The sequence below is a fragment of the Myotis davidii genome, unplaced genomic scaffold (assembly GCF_000327345.1).
Source record: "Myotis davidii unplaced genomic scaffold, ASM32734v1 scaffold1187, whole genome shotgun sequence".
Taxonomy (NCBI): Eukaryota; Metazoa; Chordata; class Mammalia; order Chiroptera; family Vespertilionidae; genus Myotis; species Myotis davidii.
Genome location: NW_006299714.1, coordinates 2,008,510 through 2,025,472, shown reverse-complemented (window position 1 = coordinate 2,025,472; position 16,963 = coordinate 2,008,510). Strand labels below are relative to the sequence as shown.

Here is a 16,963-nt window from a genome sequence, read left to right as displayed (position 1 = left end):
TGTTATGAGAATGTCCAAAGTGATGGAAGAGTTTATCTGAGCCAAATGGAGAACATGCCTAGAAGTAAGATCTCAAGAGATTGAGAAAATGCTCCCAAGAATGACAGTTTTGCAGTTCTTTTTATGTATTTGGAATCAAAGGAGGGAATTTAAGGCGATTACATAAAATCTATTGGTGGTAGGTAAAGGAGATGGGAGAAAGCAAGTTCGAAAAATCTCCCAGGTTGGATAAAAAATGGAGGGATATATACTCCCTTTACATTGGTGGGTAGAGGATAGTTAACATTTTAACAGTTACAGTAAGTAGATGGTGTTCAGGCAACAAGATCGTGTGCTACCTTGAGGGTGGCTATACCATTGAGGGGTCTGGAAAAGAGAATTGCTCTGGCATTTCAAAGATGTGTTAACCTAAATGCACAAGTAGGATGGACAAAGCTTCAGGCAAAGATAAACCTTTTACTAAGAAAGTTATAGGCCTGGTGCTTAACTACTTACCATGACCTGCCTAAAAAGAAATTTATGATCAGCTCACCTTGGGAGGTTATTTTCAGTTACTGTGTTTGTCAGATTTATGACATAATCCCTTTTTTGTTTATAATAATTTTCAGCTCTAAAAGAAAAAAACTTACAAGTATACATTTTACTGTGATGTGTTAATCTGATGACAACTAGGGACATGCCCGAGGGTCTTTGTTTTGCAAACTGAGGTGTGCAAGCTATAAGCTCTTGCAAAATAGGTTGGGATGATGAAAGGGATTTTATAAAATTGTTTAGAGGACTTAGAGGAGAAAGAACAGCGAGCGAAGGACAAGAACTTGGGAAGCGAGACAGAGATATTAAATGGGCACATTTGATTACACTTTGCTATTTGGTATGTGATTTAACCATTTTCTCTCCCTACAATATCTTAATTTAAACTTGCATTATTCATTTATGCTGTATAAATTGGAATATTTTTTTCAACTTGTCCCTGACCTCTGGGTGTGCAGAGTGGAAACAGCCTACATAAATGTGTCCATTGGAGCTGCACGACTAGCATTGAATGCATCTAGGAATTCATATTTGGAAGAGTTTCAGCCACTTGGTGACAGAATGCCCTATTGGAATTATCCCCCCGCCCCCATTTTTTTGCATTGAAGTAATATATGTAATTAATCTATGCAATGTCTTCTTCTGTTTAGGTCTCGGATGTGGCTTATTGTACACTGCAACAGTGACCATTACGTGCCAGTATTTTGACAGCCGCCGAGGCCTCGCACTTGGACTGATTTCAACAGGTACATTTTCAAAATAAGTACAGCATTGCCCCTATTCAGCCTTCTAATCAAAGTTAAAAGTTGGCAAACAGATATGTATAACTAACTACTCCCAGCTACCACTCAGGTAGCACCTTTTTTTTTCTTCTCTCTATTCCTATAAGGAAATTTTATTTTCCACTGTAAATGTGGCATAGTGTTCAGAAAAGCCTAAGATAGACATATGAAAAACCGTTTATTTCAAAGGTGTGTTAACCTAGAGGCGCAGCAACACTGGACAGGGCTTGCTTCAGGCAAAAATAAATCTTTTACTAAACAGTTATCGGCCTAGGGAATGACAACCCAGCCCAGTTAGAAATTTATGATGGATGAGATCACCCTGTGAGCTTACTTTCCGTAGAACCCTTTTTCTTCGTCCACAAATAGCATATCGGAAAGAAAGCTTATGGGCCCAGTAAATTGAGAGTCACGTGCCGGTGAGAACCCTGCTGAAGGAAGTGGACAGCATGTATATAAAGCACCTTATCCCCGGGAAAGACGGGAGAAAAGGAAGGGAAATGGCGACACCGTCAGAAAGACGGATGCTGATAGCTCTCGACCTCCATTTATTGTGAAACTTACAATTCCCACACAAAAAAAGTGGAAAAGACTGATTTATGAATACAGCTCACTGACCTATGTGCACAGCCAGAGACAGGCTGTTTACTCTTGCTGTTCCTTTAATAATCAAGAGATGATCACTGCGGGGGTGGGGAATATAAACATAAGAGTTTCTGGACTCTGATATTTTAAAGTGGTGCTTTATTTTTCAGTTGGATTTTTTTCCTAGGCTGTTTGGGGAATTTATCAAAGTTTCTGTAGCCAATGTCTTATGAGTTTGGTTAGGAGCTAAAGCTGCCAAGTTTACTAAAAGCTGTACGTTTACGAACGCCCCTTGTTAGTGAGTGGGTGTTCCTGGGAAGCCAGGCTTTCAGATACGCTGAAGAACTTTAGTAGTAGATCTGACCACAGGATCCAAATTAATGTTTTGTTCCTCAGGCCAACCCAGGGGCAGCAAAGTGATTCCAGATGGAATTATATCTAGCTGGATATTTACTCAAGGTGGTTTAAAGAAGCATTGGCAGGTGAGAAATGGGAATCATAGTGTAGGGGGAGACATGGCCAGAATCAGAGGACATGGCTAAGATAGAAATGGGAACAGAAATAGAAAAAACAAGATGGAGAATCCAGAACGGTTGAAACGCAGTTTCAAGAACCCGACAGGATCTCCCAAAAGTGTGGGGAGTGTGATAATAGGCATGGCGGCTTAAAGGACAAGAGGTCTTACCTATCCTATATATTTTTTGTAGAGGCACTATAATGATGCGACAGGCACAGACCCTGGAGTCAGACCTGGTGTTGAATCCTGCCTGTGTCAGATCTGCTAGCTCTCTGTTGATGGACAAGTTAGCTAATGGTTCTGTTAACTATTAAGCCTCAGTTTTCTGAACTGTAAAGTGGGAATAAAAGAGTCCCATCAGGTTATTGGGAATATTAAAAGAGTTATTGTGTAAGACACATGGCAAGGGCTCTAAAAGTATTAGCCATTATAATTATGACCTAGATTTCCCTCAATCTCCAAATTTATTTGTGCTGAAGATGTTGAAGATTGTTTATTGAGAGAGCTTCCCCTGCTTTTCACTCAGTCTAGGGAGGAGGGCATAAGGACTTGAGCCCAAAATGGAGCTACTATGGACAGTCAAGACTTGGCAGAATTAAGGAGTTTACAGTGTCAGCTCATAGGGAGCTAGGTGAGGCAAAATTAGGGAGAAGCATGAATCTACTGTCTTAGTCTGTTCAGATTGCTATAAGAAAGTACCATAGAGTGGCCGGCTTATAAACAATAGAAATGTATTTTTTATACTTCTAGAGGCTGGGAAATCCAAGAACAAGGCACCAGAAAATTCAGTGTCTGGTGAGGGTCCATCTTCTGGTTCACAGAGGTCACCATTTCATTATGTCCTCAGATGGCCGAAGGGGAGAGGGAGCTCTTGGGGTCTCTTTTATAAGGGCACTAACCCCATTCATGAGGGCCTCGCCATCATGACTTAATCACCTCCCATAGGTCCCACCTCCTAATATCATCACCTGGGAGGCTAGGTTTCAGCATATGAATTTTGGGGAACACAGTCTATAGCATTCACCTTCAGTGAAAGAGATAACAAGCAACATATAACTCACAGTAGAATATTTTTAAATTGAACAGAAGTTAATAGTGAAAATACTTGCAATATGGGACCTAGTTGAAAGGAGCCTAGGCATTAAATGAAGGTTTTGGGAACTCGGTCTTGCTCCGTGGTGAACAGGGGTTGGTAAACTAATGCTCATGGTCCAAGTCTGATGTACTGCCTGTATTTGGACAGCTCACAAGCTAATAATGATTTTTGCTTTTTAGTGTAGTTTTTAAAAATCGTAAGAAGATATTTTTATGGCAGGGGAAAATGATGTGAAATTCAAATTTCAGTGCTCATAAATAAAGTTGTATTGGAACACAACCATGCTCATTCCTTTACAAACCTTCTCTGGCCCCTTTCTTGTTCAGGGGCAGAGTGGAGCATTTACGACAGAGACTGTATGGCCCTCTGTGGCTTAAACATGTGTTCTCTGGACCTTTATAGAAAAAGATTATTGGTCCCTGTTGTTAATAGTTAATCAAAGCATGAGTCTCTCTTACTGTTTCAGTAACTGAACATCAATTACTATTTTCCCTCTTTGTGATAATATATAACTTAGACATGCATGGAAGCATAATTCATCCTTTATTTCACTTCACCATTTACACTGAGGATTTTTAAATTAGGGTTTTCTTTTTGAAAATTAAAAATTATAGTTTTAGTTTACACAGTTCCACAAGAAAGCTCTGAATTACTCTTTATTGCCCTGAAAGGATTCCTGCATCTTTCTAAGCTTTGGCTGCATTCTTGTGAGATGTAGGCTGAGGAAACTACTGTCTAGTGTGTAATTTGATTGTGCTGTCCTATCATATACTTAGCACCTCATATGTATTCTATATATTTTGGTTGAATTAATTTAAATGTCTTTCTTATATTTCATGATGTTGAGGGCTAAACTTAGTTGATGAGCAATGGAGAAGTTGCTTATTTTTTCAATTTAAGGTCAAATCACAGAACTTGCAGAACTCCAAGAGTATTTGTAGGTATCTAATGTTAGGGCACTCTGTTAGGATCTATACAGAGATATGGTATTAGGCAAACATGTGAATTAACAGTGAATGGAGGTTACTGCAGTACAGAAGTACATGAAATAGTGCTATTTTCTATTCTTTTGGTTTGTTTTCTGAAGTGCTTTTAACTTTGGGAGTATGTGTCACTTTTAAAAAGATAAGGGAAGGATTAAATTTGTCTACTTATTATCTTTCAATAGTCAGCAAAGAAGATACTATCTTACTAACCACAAAATGATATTATTGTAGCTGCCATTACATCAATATGAGCTACTAACAGAGAATTTTTAGGGAGGGCATTAAAAAGTTAACTTCTAAAATGTTAGAGAGGGACAACTATGGTCCAGAGAAAATGCTTCTTTATAAGTCTGGGAGTCATTTGGTTATTTGTAAGAATTTTTGATAAGATGGATTTTTGCTGCAAGCATGGCATCCTGTTGGGGTTACGAAGTAATTTGGTATAGATCATTTTAAAAGTATGATCCACCTATTTACCTATTTTTAAACAGTTCTATTTATTACTCTCCTGCTTTTTTAGGTGACATTTTTCAATGATATTTAAATTTTAAAATATTCAATTTTTTTAAAAGTTGAAATCAGAACACTGCTAATTAATTCGGCTGATGTAACATGCGGTTCCAGTATGTTTAGTGTGATCTATGCTTTAAAAAAACACACCCAGAAAATCCAGGAAAATTTACAAGGCATACTTTGTGATTTCAATACCTTATCAAATTCCACTTTACTCTTTTCATAGTTTAGTAATGTGAATCATTACACTCTGGTGATTTAGCAATGGATTTGAACTATCACACCATGACAAATATCCCATAAAAATTAAAATACATTCTTCAGCTCAAAAAATAAAATATGCATATTTACTTGTTAAAAGGGAATAAATATATAGCACAGAGCCTGGCACATAATAAGTACAAAAAAATCGTTGCTTAAGGTATTTGTTACGAATATGGGCTCCAGGAGTCAGAATGATGGAGTGTGCCTCCTACTTATGCCATTTACAGCTCAGTGGCCTGCGGCAAATTTCTCAACCTTTCTAGCCTTCAGTCACCTCAGGTACAGGTTGGGAATAATAATAGGACCTACACAATATGATCACTATCAGGATTAAACAAGATCATGCAATGTGAAGTGCTGAACGCTGTCTGAACTACAAATGCTATTCCTTAAAATAAATACTCTATCAGTATTACTGTTATTGTTGCTATCATCACCTTTCATATTGTTGCTCTGATTTTTCATATGATGGCACGCCCGAATGCCAGTGGAAAAAAAGAAATGGCACTGCGGTACCGGTAATACCTGTCCGGAGAGCCCCACGTGATGAGAGATTAAGATTGAACAGTTCCGTTTCCTTTGCAGGTTCAAGTGTTGGACTTTTTATATATGCCGCTCTGCAGAAGCTGCTGATTGAGCTCTATGGACTGGACGGGTGCCTGCTGATTGTGGGGGCTTTAGCTTTAAATATATTACCCTGCGGCAGTCTGATGAGACCCCTCCGGTCCTCCGACTGCCCTTTGCCTGAGAAAACAGCTCTGGAAAATGTACCAGACAGATACTCCATTTACAACGAAAAAGAAAAGAACCTAGAAGAAAGCATAAACATCCTTGAAAAGAGCTACGGAGGCGAGGAGACCTGCAGGAGCACGCTGGCCAATGGTGACTGCAAGCAGGACAGCCTCCTTCGCCAGAACCCAGCAGCCACGGCACACGCAAAGGAGACGGAAACCTACAGAAAGAAGGTGGCAGAACAGACATATTTTTGCAAACAGCTTGCCAAGCGGAAGTGGCAGTTATATAAAAACTACTGTGGAGAAACTGTGGCTCTTTTCAAAAACAAAGTGTTCTCGGCACTCTTCATCGCTATCTTTCTTTTCGACGTCGGAGGCTTTCCGCCTTCATTGCTTATGGAAGACGTAGCAAGAAGTTCAAATGTGAAAGAAGAAGAGTTTATCGTGCCTCTTATTTCCATTATTGGCATTATGACAGCAGTTGGCAAACTCCTGTTAGGGATACTGGCTGACTTCAAGTGGATTAATACCTTATATCTTTACATAGCTACCTTAATACTCATGGGCCTGGCCTTGTGTGCAATTCCATTTGCCAAAAGTTATGTCATGTTGGCCATACTTTCTGGGATCCTAGGGTTTCTTACTGGTAATTGGTCCATCTTCCCGTATGTGACCACAAAGACCGTGGGGATTGAAAAATTAGCCCACGCCTATGGGATATTAATGTTCTTTGCTGGACTTGGAAATAGCCTTGGACCACCAATTGTTGGTAAGATATTTACCTTAAAGTCACCCATTTTACTGTTCTCCTTTGTGACTTCCCAGGATGTAGAATTTCGGATTGTAATAATAGCACAGATTTGCCCAAAATAAATCTGCATGGGAAGTGTCATGATAATGATTTATTCAAAATCACTCTGCTGCCCTAGCTGGTTTGGCTCAGTGGATAGAGCATCAGCCTGTGGAATTGAGGGTCCCGGGTTCGATTCCCATCAAGGGCATGTACCTCCATTGCAGGCTCAGTCCCTGGTACAGTGCTTGTGGGAGGCAACCAATTGATGTGTTTCTCTCAGACCGATATCTCTCCTTTCCACTCGCTCTAAAAATCAATGGAAAAATATCTTCAGATGAGGATTAACCACAAAAAAAATCACTTTGCTATAGTTGCAAAGCCAATGTTCTTGCTCAGGGATTTGTGTTTATTCTTTATTTGGGAGGAAACCAAAATGCCTGTTTATTCTTGTCCAAATTTTGAGAAATTTGCCTTTTCCAATTCCCAGCAGGCCATCTACTTTGAGAGTAGATGGAATATATATTCTAATACTAACTGTATAAAATTGATGAAGTTAGAGTATGGGTTTCATGTTCATACTATTTATATCAAACTCACTTTTTTCTTCCTCTCTCCCCAGGTTGGTTTTATGACTGGACCCAGACCTATGACATTGCATTTTTTTTCAGTGGCTTCTGCGTCCTGCTGGGAGGTTTTATTCTGCTGCTGGCATCCTTGTCCCCCTGGGAAACACGCAAAAAGCAACTCCCCAAGCCAGCTCCAGCAGCCTTTGTGTACAAAGTTGCCTCTAATGTTTAGAGCAATATTGGAAGGCAGTATGAGACTGTTTTTTTCAGAGAAAAATTACCCGGTGGCTGATGCTGACTGATTTTTTTAAACATATCCTATTCTCTATGCACCCTCTATCTCCTGTATGTTTTCCCCTCATTTCTCTTTTCCCAAGAAGCGGGACTATTCTGTGTTGCTATGATTCACGAGTTCTTGACATTGTAAAAATTTTGGCCAGCCTCAGAGGACATTCTGTGTGTAGAGAAATGCTTTCTCTGCAGACTCCATTCGTTCCATTGCAAGGCACCCAGAGGGGGCTCTTCTGTTTTAGACCTGCAGGCGGCATGATGAGATATGTTTGCTTGCCGCGATGGACTCTCCTCTACATTAGATGAGCTAGTGAATAGAAGACTTTGAGGCAGTCAAGAAATGAAAGTAGTTACTAAGGATTAAGAATTGCAGTGGAGCAAACTGATTTTTTAAAAAGAGATTTTAAATTACAGTCACCGGTTCTAATCATTCTGTTCTATTTACCTTGATGAAGCACGCATCGAGCATAAGGTGTTTGCTGAGATGCAGGCGATCTCCAAACGGAGGAGTAGTCACTATAGCCTTTCTTCATGGTTGGCCGCTATAACCTCTCTTACTTTTGTCTGTCAGCATCCATGCAGCTGATGTTTCCCAGGAAGTGCTGATTTTACCTATTTCCAAATTGGAAATGCATATTTAAACCATTCCGTTCTGGCAAATGGGAAACATCCATTTGCTTCGGGCACAGTGGGGACGAATTGCAAGTCCTTGCATATCTTCTCGGTTTATTTGCTATTATCAGATTTTACCACTATCACATTTTAATTCAAGGGCAGAGCTAAAAAGTGTGTGTGTGTGTGTGTGTGTGTGTGTGTGTGTAATGTTCTAAGTATGTGGGACATGGGAAGGGGAAAAGGCAATAAGAAGTTGATACCCTGATTCAACTTCATTCATTCTTAAGAAAAATGTTCTGGAATAAAATAAATGTTTAATGCATTGACATTTTTCTAAATAAATGTTTTTAAAACTTTTGTATGCATCCAATTCTTCTATAGGTCCTTTAAAAAAAATACCACTCTGAGAGACTTTAATTCTGTAGGTGTAGGCTGTGGGCCACGGACCTATATTTTTAATGTGATTCTGATAACGCAGCCGGGGTTGAGAATGACTGTTGTAAAACTGACAACACAGAAACATTTATTCTCTCAACTAAAACAAACAAACAAACAAACAAACAAGAAACCATTGAGGTGATGAGTTTTTATAAACAGCGAAGTGCGATTCTTTAAATAGGAGGCACTCTTCCCATTGTGCCAAAATTGTTTTTGTTTTTTTCATTTCTTTTGAAATACATATGTAAGCTTATTTCATACGTCTATGTTGCCTTTCTTCTAAGGCACCTGAAGCACTTGATAAGCATGAATCCCCACAACACCTCATTGAGGTGGGTAAATAGTGCTTTTCTATGCAGTAAACCTGGGGTATGAGGAGTTTCATAACTGAGTTAATCCTACTCAATAAGGAAATAATGGGGCTCCAAAGTGCCTTGGACTTCTGCTCCATACTCAGATTTCTGGAATTTCTGTACCTCATTTTTTAGTTACTGTCGAGGTTGGTAGATAAAATGAGTGACATTTTAAAAAAAATTAAACTAAATGTTTTTGTGTTGTAAGTTCCTTTTTGCCAATGTTGTATTCAGGAAGTCCAATAACCTGATAAAGCTTAATGTTTATGGCGTCCCCACATTCGTCAATGTTGATAATTGTTCAAATGCCTCTTTTCTATGTCTACTAATGTCATCCAATGCGTGCATTATCCATTGTCTAGGGAATGAATTTTAATGAACAATAAAATATTTTTTGTTTGTTTTATATCAGTTTGGTTGCTTTTTCTCTTCTTAGTCAGCCCCCCCCCACTTCAAAATTATGTACAGTGACACCTCCCTTGAATGTAAGCACAGAAATTACCTGCTAACTACTTCGGTTTCCAGAATTTGATGGTTGGATATGAGTATCTGCAAAAGTCAGTTTGCTAAGTTATTTTGACCATTGTCTTCTTAAAAGCTAATATGTCAGTCCTACAGACTCCTTTTGAGGAAAAAGGGACAGAATCCTTTTCAAGATTATTGGCAGGCCCTTGTTGGGGCATGACTATTCAAATCTCCTTTTCCAATGAATTTTCTTTCTCCTAAACGCTAAAGGTCCCCACAAGACTTGCAACCAAGGGAGCAATGGGCAGCGGCAACTTGTCTTGGGCTAACCCCCTAATCTATCTCCAAAGCCCTCTTTTCTCTGACTTTCCAGTGAGCTGACAGCAGCCCCCACAAGGCTCTCTTCTGTTGCTTCTGTCCTAGATAGAAGCCCTTCCTTGTTTCACTGTCCCCAGCTTTAATAAGTGTACTCTCAAATTTTTTTTTAAATTCTTAATGATGATCTCATCAGTCATTAATGGAATTTTTAAATCCAAGCACATTATCTTATTTATCCCTACTAATAGCCCCATGAGATGGGGATTATGATCCTTGTTATATGGTTCAAAATGTAATTTTCATGCTATGAACAACATCTATGTCATTTCCAAAAACAAAATGAGAAAGGTTTGATTTCTAACATGTCTGGGATATGGGGCTTAGCTGGGAGGGTTGCTACTAAAGCCAAGCTTTTAGTGTATAGAGATGTGATATTTATAGAAATAATTATTTATAACTTACCTATTTCATAAGAATTAGCTTTTTAAAAACACAATAATGAAATTATATTGATTAGAATACAATCTTCCTTTTGTGAGTTAAAAGGTATTTCTTGATATTCAAAGTGCCTGTGGCTGAGCTGGGGAAAGTTTGAACTAAGAGAGTTTGCTAGGCAACCTCTTCCCTGAGTTTAATACTTCCTCACTCCTCTTTCTCTCTCTCGTTTTCTCTCCCTCTCTCTCCACCTAGGAGCCAGCCGGTGATCTAATTTTCTCTAGAGTGACCATGTCATCAGAAGATAAGGTTCAGCCACCAACTTTTGAAGGCCCCATGAGAAACAATTTCGAAGAACCAGGAGTTCCAGCCCTGGGAGGTCATAACTGAATGGTATATCCATCCTGTAATGCTGGCTGGGAAGTCCCATAGCCTCAGAGAGCCTCAACTTCTAGCAATCACTGTAGGATTATCTTAACTCAGGACATTCCAGGAAAAGGAGAGCTCTAATTTTACGGAAAGAATATCTCATTTTTTCTTAGAAAGACTATTATATTGAACAGGTAAAATACACAGTATACATTAGCAGTGCTAAACAGTTTCTCTTTCATGAACAGAATTTTGGGGCATTTTGCTTTACAGTCAATTGTCTGAAGGATGCCAGTTAATAAGCTGCCTCTTAAAATAAGGAGTTTAACCACAACCAGGTAAAATGATCAGTTGGCGTTAGCAGTGTGGAGATCATTTGTTGACCTTGACAAATAGTTTGGAGGAGCAGTCAGTACACAAGGGAGACCATGAATATAGACAACTTCAAAGGCATTTTATTCTTATACTAGAGGCCCGGTGCACAGATTCATGCACTGGTGGGGTCCCTCAGCCTGGCCTGCGGGGATCACGCTGAAACCTACTCTCCGACATCCCCCGAGAAGTCCCGGATTGCGAGAGGGAAGTTCTCGGGTGATGCACCCTTGAATCGAGCTCCCTACTCTCTGGTTCCGGGTGCATCACCCAAGAGCTGTAACTGCCAAGTCACCACAGCTCGGTAGCTCCTGCATTGAGCGTCTTCCCCTGGTGGTCATTGCATGTCATAGCTACTGACTGGTCGGCTGGTTGCTTAGGCTTAAATGAATTTTCAGTGAATTTTCTTTCTCCTAAACTCTAAAGGTCCCCACAAGACTTTCATCATATATATGATGAAAATATTGTTAACTGTTGAACTGACCTGAGCCTGGGATTATTTGGCCCCAGATTATTGTTTCTGTCCCCATAAGAGGTTTAAATACAGGGACAATTAGTGTTGTATTGCCTCATGACCAAAAACAAATTCCTGACTTTGATCATCCATGATAAGCACGTGTTGGGATGTCCTGAGGGAGGATGCACAGATTGTTACAAATTCGCCCACAGTTCAGGAAAAACAACTTGAAATGTTTGTCTGACTAATGGGTGACCCCTGCCCTTCGTTTCTATGAAAGTTACCTCTACTGCATTAAGTAAACTAAGACAAGCCATTCTGGTTGGGCCTGTTGGGTGGCAGGTGCTCTGGATGAGGCGGGAAGTCATAACCCCCTTTGATTCTACAGCACTGACTGCTTTTATAAAAGAGCTTTCTTAACTAAGATCTCATTTGATCCTCATAACAAGCATGTGACATAGGCAACACAGATGATGGTCTCACCATTGTACAGAGGAGAGAACTGAGGACTCCAGTGGCTGAGGAATTGCTGTAGGGCACAGAGCTGGGATGAGCACTTGGGACTTCAGTCAGATTCTACGTGCTAACTCAGCCCTATTGCACTTTGCTCAAGTGAGCAGCAACCAAGATCTGCCCCCCTGAGTCATGTCTTCCTGATAATAGGAAGGAAAAGGGCAGCATTTAGCCCTTGCCAATAGCGAGGTGCTTCAATAACCTGAGAATGCCCTGCTCTGCCTTCGTGTCTGGAAGTCATCAGCTCTGGCCCGAGCTCTGCTCTCACCTCTTGGGACCTTTCAGATAGTCTGTTTTTCACAGGTTGTATCTCAAAGTCTGATGGGAGGTGACAAGCCTATCGGGTTGTATGGGATGACATCTACTTCTATTAAAATCAAGTGGAGCTCCTTTTAAATCCAAGAGATTAAAGCATGAGATGAAATAACATATTAGATGAAATAGCAGGTGGCTCTTCATTTTGTGTTCCTGACATTATATAACTTAGCTTCCATTTCCAAGAATGTTCCAGAACTAATTTTAGAGAGTGCAATTCACATAATAATGTTCCTAGTCAAAACAAACGAAATACATCCATATGTTATGTTTGTATGGGAGGACATTAAAGGGGAAATTTGGAAATGAGGTGGTGAGATTGATCAAGCTGAATTTTTTCTGAAAGCTGATTATTCCTCCTTTACGATGTTATAATGCCTATAAAAAGGCATCAAGGTGAGATCACAAGAATCCTCAAGCAGCAAACACATACTGAGTGTCTGAGAGTTTTCAGAATGTGGGGCACTAGTCTGATTACTGATACACAATAAGGTGCATTTACATATGACAGGTTAACTTCCAGTTTTCTAGCTCTAGATGCTTAATGGAATTGCTAAGGACATCCCAAACTCAGAGGGGAGAAAGCCCAGATAGAAATTCTTCCTATGCCTGAATTGGAGCCCTGACAGCCAAGTATCATAAGATCTAAATGAAGGAAAAGCAAAAATACTGCTGAAAAAATGGCTGGTGCAACCACACATAGTCTTAGTGATCTTCTGCTGTCCAACTATAAGTATGTATGCAAAGAGGCATGTGGGGGTGGAAGAGAAGGATAAGAGGACTGCATGCCCCTTGGAGCCCTCAAACCAAACAGGCTTCCTTTACGGGCGTGAACACGGGTTTGGTGAAGAAGTTTTGATACAGTCACTCTCATATGCTCAGGATGACAAACATTGGAATAAACTATTCATAGACAATTCAGCAATATCAGAATTAAAATATGCATAGCATTTGATCCAGCCACTTCACTACTAAGAATTTACACTAGTCTTGTAGATACGTTAAAAAGTGCACACGGTGATCACCGCAGCAATGATTGTAAGAGAAGAGCTGGAAACAACTTCCATGTCTAAGAAGCAGACTTGCTAACTGCACTATACTATATTGATATAAGGAATTACTGCACAGCCATTGAAGACAAGGATAGACTGAGTGTATTGATATGGACTGTGTTTCAAGACATAGTTTTTAATATATTTTGTTGTTGATAGTATTACAGATATCTCCCATTCTCCCCTCCCTCTTACTTAAGAGATATTAAATGAAAGTGTAGGGTGTGTGTGTGTGTGTAGCATGTGGGTATTGTAGGTGTAGCAGTCAAGATCCCATCAGGAAATGGAATTTGCCCCAGATAGTTCAAATGTTGAGACTTTAATGAAAGGACTCTGGGCAGAGGTGTGGGCAGAGGCACCTGGACACTTGCACCAATGGGAAGCCTCTACCACCCTATATTGGAAACTGTGGTTCTTTACTTAGGTCTCCTTTCCAGGGCTGATGCACCCATTCCCAGTGGCTGGAAATATCAACTGTTGTTGGCTCATAGCAGACTGTTCCCTGGGTTGCGCTCAGCTACAACGGCTTCATTCAGGCTACACTCATTCCTGGGGGTGGCTATGGCCAGTGACTAGCTGATGCAGGGATAAAAGAGCCCAGCCCCCTTGTCTCAATTTAGGGCAACTCTGAAGGGCCATCCCAGCTCCAGAGCACCCTGTAGCATCAGCTAGGCCTCACTGAACTGTATTTCATATTAGCTTCCCCTGGCCAATTCTGCTTTTCTCCTTTCCTTACAGGTGTATCTCCCAAGGCATACCTCAATAAGCCATCTGCTTGCTCCTCTCCATCTGAGTCTGTTTCCAGAAAAACTAGTCGAAGGTACATCCCTGGAGCTGAAGGGCTGAAGAAGATGGCGCCTGGAGTAGGGGCTGCATGCAGGAACTAGAGGTGTGGGAAATGCAGCTACCACCAGAAATATGGGGCCAAAGCAGAGAAAGAGGAGATACCCAAACTTCTATTACGTCCGACTCTCGAACACCCTTCCATTGTCTCTCAATGGACAAACTAATTGGAAACCAGCCAGCAGGGGAATCTGGATAATGAGGTAAGCAGGGACCACCTCTTGGGGGCAAAGAATCGGACATAAAATGAATAGGGTATGTGAGTGGCAATTCACTTAAATAAGCAGGAGGGACATATAAATACTAGTACACATATACTATAACACCCATAAAATATGCTTGCTTATCCATAGAACATTTCTGGAATGATCCAGAATTAAATATGTGGTTGCTTCTGGTTAGGGCCACTGTGCAACTGGGGAATGAAGGATACTTGCCCTTCATTTATTTTCTTCTGGCCATTTGAATATCTTTTATACATGTGTGAATGTGTTTAATATTGTATTTGAAAAAAATTTTAAATGAAAGTATTAAGCTTCTAGGTAGAGAATTAAGGAGAGAGGTTGGAATGAGTGACTGGTTCCTTCATTTATGGATAGTTACTAGGTGCCTTGCATGATGCTCCATGAAAGACCCCTGCTCTCCAGGAATTTACAGTCTAGTGTGGTACAGAGGGTGACAATGATGCAATGAGGACAGTGCTATAAATGAATGAAGGTGGATTGCAAGCTATAGTGGACTAGAGCAGAAAGTTGGTCTCAATCTCAGCCAGTCTTCAGCGTACAGGAGAGAGCCAACGCTGAGGCTGAAATACTGAGAGTTCCACCTCAGTTGGCCAGTAGGACTCATTCAGGATAAAGGGAAGATACTGGATGAGTAATGGCAAGAAAAGGAAGGATTTTGTATGCTATACTCACTAGTTTTCGTATTGAGAATCCATGGAAGATAAGTTTTGGTTTTTTTAATTGAGATAAAATTAAGTGTGCCGTTGATGAGTTTTGGTAAATATATATACTTCTGTAATTACCATCCCACCAACATTTCTATTACCCCAGAAATTTTTCTTAGGCTTCCCTGCACTCAATCCACACTCTCTGGGGTAAATCACTGTTTATTTATATCACCAAAACTTAATTTTATCTTCTCATGAACTTCATATAAATGGAAACATTTAGGATCTAGTCTTTTGTGTCTGACTTCATTTGATTAACATAATTTTTAAAAAATATATTTTATTGATTTTTTACAGAGAGGAAGGGAAAAGGATAAAGAGTTAGAAACATCGATGAGAGAGAAACATCGATCGGCTGCCTCCTGTACATTCCCTACTGGGGATGTGCCCACAACCAAGGTACATGCCCTTGACCAGAATCGAACCTGGGACCCTTGAGTCCACAGGCTGACACTCTATCCACTGAGCCAAACCAGTTTTTGAGGTTAAGCCATGTTAAGTTTGTCAGATAAAATATAGGATGCTAAATTAGAATTTTAGAAAAACAACAAATAATTTTTAGTAAAAGTATGCCCATGAAATACTTGGAATTGTATTGTTATTTAATAAACCTGATAAGTCTAATCTATAGTGTTGTGTTTTTAATAGTCCATTAAAAAATGCTGAGCAGTACTTTAAAATATGAATGCACCATAATTTGATAATTTTTCTCCTGTTAATAGATATTTAGGTGTTTTGTGTGTTTTTTTCCTTGTTGTTGTTATTACAAATGAAGCTGCTGTGGATATTACTGTACAAGTCTCTTTGTGACTATATGTTTTTACTTCTCTTGGGAGAAATACCTAGAAGCAGAATTGCTGGATTGAGAGGTAGAAAGGCATTTTTTTGTTATAAGAAACTCCAAGTTTTTCATTATATACTCCACGAAAGAATTCTGAGCAGAGGAGTGATGTGGTCAAATTTGCATTTCAGAAATTTCCCTCTGACAGGAGACGGTACATGTACATCAAGGAGATGGTAGGAGGGAGGGGCAAGATTGGAGGCAGGGAGGCTGTAAAAGGCCATTTGAAGTCCAGATGAAGATGACAGATAGTTGGATGGTGGTGGAGGAGAGGATGATAGAGAGATCTAGAAGGTTGGCTCAGTAGGCTTCTTAATGCATTATCAGTGAGAGGTAAAGGAAAAGAAGTCTGGGTGTATGTATGGCTTTCCTGACAGGTCCTCGCTGAGAATTGGTAGGGACAATATCTGCTTTATACACTAAGCTACATGTAGAACGGTGTCTGAACACAGTAGACATCAAACCAAGATTTTGAAAAATATATATTTTATTGATTTCAGATAGAAAGGGAGAGAGAGACAAAAACATCAATGATGAGAAAGAACCACTGATCAGCTGCCTCCTGCATACCCTCTACTAGGAATTGAGCCTGCAACCCAGGCATGTCCTCTGACTGGGAATTGAACCGTTTCCTGTTGGTTCATAGGTTAACACTCAACTACTGAGCCACACTGGCTGGGCTACAAATCAACACTTCTTTGCCCGACTCTTATGGCCCATGCCCCTAAGGGGAAAACCCTCCTCCTCTTCTCCTAGTGGAAGCAGCTGGTGTCTGGGAAATAAGCTCTATGCAGTCAGATGGGGGAGCCATTCCCTCCACACGCTGTCACCTCCGCAGCAGTTGTTATTAGAGCGTTGAGAGAAAGCCCTGGAACTGAGTCCTTTTCTTGCACTTCAGGGAAAGCCTCGCTGTGGCTGCACACGTGTTGGGCCACAGGTCTGATTCCCTTCTTTCTGTTTAGCTCTC

The 16,963-nt window shown here is 40.2% G+C and overlaps 1 protein-coding gene and 1 long non-coding RNA gene across 2 annotated transcripts in view; both read left to right on the top strand.

Moving 5' to 3' along the window:
* The window catches only part of SLC16A9 (solute carrier family 16 member 9), a 31,299-nt gene extending 21,829 nt beyond the window's left edge, over positions 1–9,470 (top strand). Inside the window, exons 3-5 of the mRNA XM_006775813.2 lie at positions 1,182–1,277; positions 5,860–6,777; positions 7,421–9,470. Of these exons, the coding sequence (XP_006775876.1) occupies positions 1,182–1,277; positions 5,860–6,777; positions 7,421–7,599 (1,193 nt within the window). The 3' untranslated portion in view covers positions 7,600–9,470. The remainder of the gene's footprint in view (positions 1–1,181; positions 1,278–5,859; positions 6,778–7,420) is intronic.
* Positions 9,471–10,553: 1,083 nt separating this feature from the next.
* LOC107184985 overlaps positions 10,554–16,963 on the top strand; it is an 18,613-nt gene continuing 12,203 nt past the window's right edge. The window contains exons 1-2 of the long non-coding RNA XR_001515900.1: positions 10,554–10,675; positions 14,099–14,406. This is a non-coding gene — a long non-coding RNA (uncharacterized LOC107184985). The remainder of the gene's footprint in view (positions 10,676–14,098; positions 14,407–16,963) is intronic.